Below are 10,504 nucleotides of genomic sequence, written 5' to 3'. Positions count from 1 at the left end.
GAGGGGAGGGGAGGGAAAGAAAAAAAGAAAAGAAAAGAAAAGAAAAGAAAAGAAAAGAAAAGAAAAGAAAAGAAAAAAACTTGGTAAAGTCCTTGTCTTCACAGATGGATAAGAACTGTGGCTCACTATATATCAAATGAACATATGAAATAACTTAAGAGCTCACAGTTAGAAGTGACAGAATTAGTAGTAAATGCCAGATCGTACGTTTCATTAAACATTTCATGAAGATTTGTGAATGAATGTGCTGAATATTCTTTACAATCATCACTGGTTCTTCTAATGTACATGCATAGAAACCAATAGACAGAAACAGAGAGAATAAACAGACAGATGGAGACCCTCTTCTAGGTGAAGACATTTAAAGATTTATTTTTATTGTTTGTGGATGTGTGAGTACCTGCATGTATATACAGTGTATGTGTACATAGTGCATGCCCAGTTCCAGAGGATGCCAGAAGAGGGTATCAGATCTCCCTGGAATAGGACTACCAGACAGTTGTGGGCCACCTAATGTGGGTGCTGGGGACTGAATCCCAGTCCTTTTCAAGAGCAGCAAATGCTCCTAACCATTGGAACATCTCTCCAGCCCTGAGTTGAAAACATTTAAAAAGATAAAATGAGAATGTATCTGACTGCAGCCTAAAAGGATTAAAGGTATTGGGAATTTTAACATATTTAAACTTCTAGGAAAGGCAAAAGAAAACAATATCAGTGTAGAAAAATACAAATAAGTTTGAGGAATTTTCAGCAAGCCTGGGTACTTTTTTAAATACTAGAGTTTAACAGTTCTAGAGTTCGGGCAATATACAGCTAGCAACCTTCTTGTTTTGATGTTTACAGTTACAATCAATGCTAAATGCAGAGTAATTTTTCAGCATTTTATTTGGCTAGAAGGAAAAAAGGATGTGAGAAAAAATAGTTCTAAAAAATTAATTTTCACTTCCTCCAATTTAAAAATGAGAAGCTTCAGAAAAATAAGAGAATGTACCAAAATTGCAGAGAGCGCAGAATGTTTGTGTGTGTGCGCTGAATCTCATCAGCGCATTTGCAAGTCATAGGAAATCTCAGGGCTTCCCCGTGGAGCACATTTGGTTAGCTATGGATTGAGCAGTTCCATGACTTGATTAAACATCTGTCAAGTGAAATCTTCACTGGAAAAGTATTAAGTTGGAAAACACAACATGGTCTTTACTGTCTGTGTCAATGGCCCTTCCTGAATGATAGGACAGCCTGTGATGTGTGAACCTTTCACTGAGGAGTTTCACTGGGGGATGAAATACATTTTAAAAGGTATCAAATATAACACACACAACATACCTCTGTGAGTATTACTTACATCTACCAGATGTAAGTAATACATCTGAAAATATATGTTGTTTCTTTCTCTATTTTCCACAGGTGCGAACATGATCTAGTCAACACATCTTAGAACCCTGGCCACCTAAGACAATTATTGTCACCGAGTATAACAGTGCATTATACTTTCCAGATAGAAGGATTCTGATATGGCCTTTTAGGTATAAAGCAACTGTAGCTATCAAGCTCGATGTAAAGATGTGACTTTGAAGTTGGCAAGATCTTAGTGGGCAAAGCTGCTTGTCTACCAGGCTAAGTAACAGGAGTTCCATCTGAGTATCCACACAGTGGAAGTAGAGAACTGACTCCCTCATGGTGTCCTCTGACCCCACACACCATAGCATGCACACCCCTAACCACAGAATAAATGTATGTCATAAAGTTGTGACTTCCAGGATCAAAGCCTTTAGACCTACATGTAGTATCAACACCAAAGTATTTGCTGTTCATTTGTGATAAGAGGGAGGAGTTCAGACTGAATCTTGAAGTTCATATTTAAAAAAAATCCAAGTCTGTTTACGTACAAAAGTGACTATGATTGAAAGCAGCCACTAGCAAGCACTGTTGTCATTTTTGCTTTGGGGGTTTTATTTTAGCATATTTTAATTACACAAAATAATGAAGTCATTATAACATTTTCACATATGCATATAATGTTCTTTAATAACATTTTTCAAAGTTAACAATCTTATTGCCAAAGACATAATGTTAAACTTTTTACTTAAAAAATGTTGTCTAGAACAATGACCAACCAAAAATGTGTAAGATTCAAAGGTGCAGAACAGGCCACACACATTCATGTGCACACTGAGAGAGAGAGAGACAGAGACAGAGATGGAGACAGAGACAGAGATTGAGAGAGTTAACTGGTTTTTCAAAATATTTATAAATCAAGCACATGAAGCTAATCTCCCCAAAACATAACTGTCTCATGTTCCTTTCGAATTTTTATTTTCTCTATTGTTAGCATGTGTATGTGTGTATACAGGCATATTCATGTAGACGTTAAAGGATAACTTTGGGAAGTTGGCATCCTCCTTCCACTGTGGGTTCCAAGGATGGATTAAACTGAATTAAAAACCCCTGAACTATCTCCCCATCCATTACTCATGGTCTTTTGGATGTCTTATCCTTCTACATGACTGCTCAGCTTCTTACCCTCACTGTCCATATACCAAGAGAAAGGGGGAATTTTGAAAGTATTCTTTTAGTTACAAGTAAATGTAAAACCACATATGAGGAAACCTCAAGCTTAATAAAAGTATATAAACATTGTAAACTTTTTCATATTAAAGATATGGTTTTTGAGTTTCTACTTCTATGCCTGCAGAGACCAATTTACAGGGAAATCTCTTCTCAGAATACATGGCCTTATTTTATGGAAGGCACTCTCCTGTGTTTTCTTATTATTACTAATCCTGAGGCTAACCATTGAAAATTGAATAAATACTTCTGTTCTTAAGCTGAGGAAATGGAGTACTTGTGAACCAGCTTTTAAGTAGCAGAACTGGCCTTAGAATCATGTTTATCAATTCCCAAGCCTCGGTTTCTTCTAATGTGACAACCTTGTTATGATTTACAAACTGCTTTGATATGCATGGTTTACTTTAATTTTCCCAGTGGCCCTACCAAGCCTTCCCCTTCTTATCTTGTAGTGCCAACTTTGTTTAAAAGAATGCTCTATTTTCCTCTGTTTTGACGCTTGTTTACACATGCCCTCAGTTTTGTACCCTACTCCACTGTGCCTTCAAAATTGGGTGAGTTGCTGAGCCCTTCCCACCATAGCCCCTCCCACCATAGCCCCTCCCACCATAGCCCCTCCCACCATAGCTCCTCCCACCATACCCAGCCACTTTCTGTTGCCATCCTCACCCCGCTCAATATGATGCCTTTCTCAGTGTATCTCACTAAGTCTCACTTCTGCCCCAGTAACATTCTTCAGAGGTCTGACCTATTCTCTCTTCTAAAACATGCACCTTTGTCCCCCTTCAGTGCTGTGGGTCACATTCCAGACTTTGGTACATGCTAGGCATACATTCCAGCACAGGGCTATATCCCCATGCGTTAAAACATACTTCCTTTTAAGTTATCTTTTGCTGAAGAGGTAATCATAGACCAATTTCACAAGTGCCTGTACACAAGGAATGGAAATGTATGTTTGACCTTGAGGGCAAAAAGGAGGTCTCTGTCATTTTAAGAAAGAAAGCAGTGGTGCTGCTGGTAAAGAATAGAGATTGCAAAGAGAAGAGAAATATACCAGAAGTATTTGGGTTGGGTGCCGCACTGGGTCATGTGTTTTGATGCCTGTGGGGAAAGGAGCAGTCATATGCACAAAAAGAAGTATCAGAGTTCAGATCACAGCTGGGGGGGGGGGCATAGCTCAGTGACACGAGACTGCCTTGACATCTCAGAAGCCTCCGATCTTCAGAAGAGCAATGTATAAAATAAAAGCACAAGCCGATTATATTAATAAAACTATACGTGTTTATAAGAAGCAAAGACCATATTCTCAGAACCATAGATTTGAAACTCATGAAACACATTTCTTTAGAGCTGAAAAATTTGTGAATATTCCGCTTCTACAACAGAAGGAAAAAATGTGGCTGAGTAGTGAGTACTGAATTGAAATTACAGTGGATCTTTTGGTTAGAAAACACACAGGTACTTCATTCTCTCAACTGAGAAGGTCTAACAGAAATGGTATCCTCTTAGCAGACCCAACTAGTACCCAGATGTTGGCTCTAACAGTATCTGCTCAAAAATAGGACCAAAATGTTTCCTCAGAGAAATAGCTGATTCTAGGGTTGGGACAGGAAATGTGCAGAATTAGCCTGCACCACTTCATAGTGCCAGAAATGGAGGAAGTGCTAAGAACCACACCACAATGATACCGGCATGTGGGCATGTGAAAGGAATGTCCGGTCAAGTGTCAGAGCAGCCAAAACTGCAACAATCTGTCCATAAAATAAAGGAAGTAGCACTGGATATCATCCCAGGTAGAAAATAAACATCATGGGTTAATATCAGTGCAAACAAATGATTCAATTAATTAATAAGTAAAGGAGAAACAATTTTCCTTGTTAAAAAAATTTCTGGAACTATTACAGACACTCTGTAATAAGGGGGGGGGGATTGTCATCACCAGTCCTCAGGGATACTGCATGTAGAGACACTGAAAAGATACAACATGCAGAGAATAGATGGAACAGGTTTCTTTGGAGAAACCTGGCAAATGCTACCTTAGCCCAGAAATCAAATCAACATCCAAGATGCAAAATTATGTCAGCATCTACCCTGGATAGGATGCAATGGGTCTTCCTCCTGATCACCAATCATCTGAGCCTCCTTATAAGACAGATTCTAGCAGTTAGACATTCTATACCACACCTGATCAGTGCTCCACAAACCCCTCTGATCTGCCTTTCAGCCACTGCCCTATGAGCTCAGAATCTGGTCCTTATTGTACAAAAATATGTTTTCAAGACTCTTAAACAAGTGCAAGAACAAGTTAAGGTCCAAGGAGAAAGAAGAAATCTGAGACCAAAGGGAAATGCTGGAAGTGCTGTCTGGCTTGAGCTGGTGGTTTTATCTGAACCGGATAAAGGAACTGAAGCCCTGGCTTTGAGCGTGGTTGTTTATTTACCCAAGGCAGCACTGTGTAGGCATCTTACACAACCTGAGGAAGTGGTGGATATTTGGAATAGAAAAGAGGTTTCACAGAGAGGCAAGTTGGCATTACTGCTAACAAGGTGCTGCCAGATTCGAGCAGGCTGACCTGAAGCCCCATATTCCACAGCCCTAGCCTCAGTGCCCCGAGCTGTGAAGTCTGCAGTAGACAGTTAGGAGGCCTGAGGGAGAACATGCAAAAATACTTGCATGTACTACAAACTCTACAAGCTAACATTGAAGTACGGTCTCATTATGGCTCAACTTGGCCTCGAACCTGTGGTCCTTTTGCTTCATGACCCTATGTGCTAGCATTAGAGTGTGTTCCACCATGCTTAACCTATAACCTACTCCTAACAACTTAAAGTGGTTTTGAAATTGAATGACTATAACATGATTTTAGGTGCCTTCATGATTTTCCCAGATAACAATACCAAGGTATAGATTTAGAAAGAAGCTAAAAATGGGCATATTGGTGTAGACCATGAGTAGCAGTGAAAATTACTTCACCTGAGTAAGTACTGATCCTGGCTATAACAGTACCTATGAGCACAATAATCTAAAGCAGGAGTTTGAACTAGATAGAAAATCAGTTGTCTAGAAGCTAGCCACCATATTCACGACCTGGGAGCTTTGCAGATATTATGGCTGGAGAAAGTAGTCTATCTTTTGATCATTGTGTAATGTCCAACTATTGATGGTGTTGACGAACCTGGTATATGTGTAGCATATGCACATATATCTCCCAGTCATTCATTTCCTAAAGGATGCTAAGAGAACTGGTGTTATTGTCCCATCTGAGAAACAACTCCACTCAAAAAGTAAGTTGAAGTAAAATTCAATCCAATCAGTACTACCCTTGTTCTTTTTGGTCGGAAGCCAACTCCTATAGCAGCAGAAACATGCACATGTAATACACACGTGTCGGCACCCTCTGCAGGACATTGCATGTGAGCAAATCGTCTTCATATCACTGACTTAATTAAGGTGCAGAAAGTCAGCTGGGCATATGCTGTTATATTTCAGAGGTGCTGTTCCCAAAGCTTACAAACATCTGGGAGGAGGTAGCAAATCCTTTACCAGGTAATTTCTTTCGAGCCTAGAAGGACAGCTAAATAAGTGATGCCATGCTAGATTCATTTTCAACAGATAAAGTGGATTCCGAAATTTCACAAATTCTAAATTGGTACTGCTATTTGGGAGGTAATGAAACTTTATAGTCAAATGCTTTTTATGAAGGGATAATTGTCTCCTTCAAGAATGCTAGCTAGAATTTTCAGTGGGGTAGGCCGTAGACTATCCAGAGCAAAGTAGACTTGCTTTTCCAGCTCGAAATGAATTGGTGCTCAGTAAACCTGTAACCCATGCATGGGGCTCCAGCAATAGCATTTCCAAGTGTTCAGGTTCACTGCAATCCATAGCAATGTATCACTTTTCAAATCTATATTGTGGCAATGATGCAGTTTTCCACCACTTTTAAACTAGAGGTCTTCTGTCCATTCAGCAGTGGACTGTCCCTTCCCTCCTCCAATCTGCCACCTCACTCTCTCCACTGCTTCTTCCCTCTTGACCACACACCCTCTCTTCTCTCAGTGGAAACAAATACTAACCTAATCCTAAGGCTCCTGTCACTACAAGGCTACTTCCCCTTACATTAAGGTCAGCTTTTATGAACTCTCTCCTCTCCTCTCCTCTCCTCTCCTCTCCTCTCCTCTCCCACTTTCTCTTTTCCCATCTCTTTAAACACACTGATCAGGCTCTGCCTGTCTTTCTTCTTCTTCCACAAGCATACTTCCCTGAGTGCATTTACTGTCTCGGATGGGATCTTAGTTGCTGTAGCCTATGGATGCTTCTGTCAGTGTCCTCCTTAATGTGCCTGTGTTCAATGATACTCTATAACATTTCCTTGTAACTTTCTAGAGCTTTTTGAAGTTCACTGCCCTGGCTTTCTTCCCATCTGACCATTCTATTCCATATCCCCCAGCCCTTAAATGGTGAAGTTCCTACTATAGTTGTACAGAGTGAATATTTTACATAGTGTCTTAGTTAGAATTTCTATTGATCTGACAAAACAGCATGATCAAAAGTAATGAAGATAGGAAAGGGCTTATTTAGTTTACATAATCTGAATATTAGTCCATGAGGGAAGCTAAGGCAGGAACTCAAACTGAGCAGAAACCTGGAGGCAGGAGCTGATGCAGAGGCCATGGAGGGATGCTGCTTACTTGTTTACTTAGCCTGCTATCTTACAGAACTCAAGACCTCCAGCCTGAGGACAGCCCTCCCACATCAATCAGTAATTAACAAGATGTCCTACAGGTTTGCCTACAGTCCAGTCTTATGGAAGCATTTTTCCCAGTTGAGGTCCCTTCCACTCAGATGACTCCAGATTGTGTCAAGTGAACATAAAATGAGCCTGCATATGTACTCTCTAGGGAATGAGCTTAATCCCTGTCAGTGCTTTGCATTCTAGCTTTAACCTGCCCTCTTCCTGCCTCTAGCCGTCTTTAGGTTATACTTCTGAAGCTTCCTACCATCTTCTTGGATATAAACTCATTCTGTCCAAAATATCTGCACACACTGAAACTGTCTTCTTCCCACCCTGTCTCTTCTCATCCAACATTTTCCCAATCTATTTGTGGCCCTAAACACTAAAGGCAGCATAATACAAGGATTAAAAAATAGTGTCCTACGAGCAGACTACCTGAGTTTGAACCTCGGCTTTCCTATTGTTAGCTATAGCTGCTATCATGAGCTATATTTGCATCTATCTGGGTCTCTGGTTCCTCGACTATAAAATGGAGATAATAACAGTACCAACACCACAGTGATCTTGTCTAGATCAATTAAAAAACTTTTGAAAAGCACTGCATTCTTCGGGTAAGTATTTACCTCTTCTACCATTTTAATATTAAACACACAGATCATAACACTAACACTCCCGAATAGTTGAGAAGCATTCAGCATCCACCACTGTTCTTAACATGGATACCTCTCCCCTTATCCATCATGAGCCAGTGGTCCAGACCAAGATTGTGTGTGTGTGCGTACACACATGTGTGCGTGTGTATGTGTGTTATCCTTTTTCTAACACTTGAGTACTATTTCAGATGCAGCTATATGATAGACAACATAATTCTACTGATGAATGGGGCCTTGCAAAAGAAATCTGTGAAAGAAGTTCTAGCCAAGTGTCACCCACTGGGCCGTTTCACAGAGATGGAAGCTGTCAACATTGCAGAGACCCCCTCAGATCTCTTCAAGGCTGTGCTGGTTGAAACACCATTAGGTATGAATACTTATTTGTTAAATGGCCTGTGCATGTTAGAAAATGCACGTTTATGAATGCAGTTTTATACTATTCACATTCATAGTCTAAAACAGGATACCTGAGCTGCACATAGTGACACATGCATACATATGTAGAAGGCTAAGGCAGGAAAGTGGGACATCTGAGATCTGTATGGTTACACAGAGACCCTGCTTCATGAAAACAAAGAACACAACACAGCAAAAAGAAGCATCTAGGCCTAGGAAGATTGCTCAATTGGTAAAGTACTTGTCCTGCGAGCATAACGACTTGAGTTTGAGCCTCAGAACCCTTGTGAAAAACACAAGTGTTGAGGCACATTCCTCTAATTCCAACACAGAAGAGGCAGAGAGCCTTAGAACTTGCTGGGTAACTTGGACTTGGCAAGCTTCAGTAAGAGACTCTATCTCAAAAACAAGGTGAGTATTGCTTAAGGAATGATACCTAGAGTGTCCTCTGGCTTCCACTTGTACACACACACACACACACACACACACACACACACACACACACACAGTATGGACATCCATGCAAATAGCAATATGTACACAAAAATACATAAACACACCAGCAGAAAAATAGATAAGGTTAGGTAACCTTGAATTCGTGTTTCTCAGGTGAAGGCTGAATGAGGAGATCTGATCTTTGTCATTGATAATCATTCAGATTAGGGAAAGGAATGGGGCTCATATCCCAACTTCCAAACCCTTATGCTTTCTACCAGGTCATAGAAATTAAATGAACTTGTGAGTTCTCAAACTGTTGGTTTCTCTTCTGTGTTTTATACAATTAGTTCTCTATCCTTTCATATTAAACTCTTATTTAATTCAGGTCATATCTAGGGAGCATTTTGTTTTAAGGAGTATAGAAATGTCATTGTTATGTGCTACTTGGGACTTTCTATGAAATTATCTAGATCAGTTATGAGATGACTTAATTTCATTATAATTTGGTGCTGATAATAATGTCATTGTTCAAAATGTTAAAGGGGAAGTTTTCATGCATTAACTATTACTGTCAGGAAATCTAGAATGGTAGCAATTCATTGTTGATCATAAGCAAAGTAGTTTTTACTTTACTTTGGGGAGCAGGGGTTAAAGAAATGTATCATTGGTCAGCACAGGCATCTATTCTGGAAGACCTGGGTTCAATGCCTAGCGCTTACACAGTGGCTCAAACCATTTGTAACTACAGTTACAGGAGACCAACAACCTCTTCTGGTCTCTGTAGGCACTGGATGCATGTGTATTTTACAAACAAAATACTCATCCATATAAAAAATATAAAAACCAAAATAAAATAATTAATTTGGAAAGCAAGGTTAAGCATAGGGTATTTTTCATACTAAGAACATGCCCTACACATGAACCCATGCTCTGAGTCAAAATGGTTACCCTTCAAAGAGATATGTTAAAAAGTAAAGGGCCTTTTGGCATCTGGGTCACCTTTATGTATCTGAGGCTCAGGTACAACCTGTTGGAAACAAGGTAAGTCTGGAATGAATGATCTGGGAATATGAAGCAAAACTCTGCTGGGTCCCCGTAATGACTTGGGTAATTTAGTTTATCCCAACATCCTCACTTTATATTGTAGAATAACAATTTTGAAATTTAGTTTAAACATAGTTTTAATAAAACAATGAGCCTGGTAGGGTGCAGATGGTAAATATTGCTATAAGGTTATGATGGTATATAGGGAATTTTAAAAAGTTAGCCTTCAGTGACTATTTCCAAGGTGCTGTGAAGATTAAATAAGGTAATTTGTATCTACTGTTTGGTACAGCAAAGAGTGTCTAGGGTTAGCACAAAATAAATGCTTGGTGAATAATAGATTTGTACTCTGGCTTGTGATTTATATCCTTTTTCTTTCAGCTCCATTCTTTCAAGATTGTATGTCTGAAAATACTCTTGATGAACTGAATATTGAATTACTGCGCAATAAACTATACAAGGTAACGGTTTTCCCAAGTGTATTTTTTTTTGATTGCATAGCATAATAGAGCTGGAGTTCACTATTAACAAAGTTACTTTACCCATTGGCTAACTTTCAATTATTAAAGGATGCCTATTTGAAATATTGCCTATAGTTTTGGCTTCTTCTTCTTCTTCTTCTTCTTCTTCTTCTTCTTCTTCTTCTTCTTCTTCTTCTTCTTCTTCTTCTTCTTCTTCT

At 39.4% G+C, this 10,504-nt stretch overlaps 1 protein-coding gene across 1 annotated transcript in view; it reads left to right on the top strand.

Annotated features, from left to right (window-relative positions):
* The window catches only part of Atp6v0d2 (ATPase H+ transporting V0 subunit d2), a 44,914-nt gene that overhangs the window by 23,893 nt on the left and 10,517 nt on the right, over window positions 1–10,504 (top strand). The window contains exons 3-4 of the mRNA XM_021161309.1: window positions 8,136–8,314; window positions 10,207–10,286. Coding sequence (XP_021016968.1) covers window positions 8,136–8,314; window positions 10,207–10,286 — 259 coding nt within the window. The remainder of the gene's footprint in view (window positions 1–8,135; window positions 8,315–10,206; window positions 10,287–10,504) is intronic.

This window comes from Mus caroli, chromosome 4, assembly GCF_900094665.2.
Source record: "Mus caroli chromosome 4, CAROLI_EIJ_v1.1, whole genome shotgun sequence".
In the NCBI taxonomy this organism is placed as follows: domain Eukaryota; kingdom Metazoa; phylum Chordata; class Mammalia; order Rodentia; family Muridae; genus Mus; species Mus caroli.
This window is presented reverse-complemented; position numbering and strand designations above follow the sequence as displayed.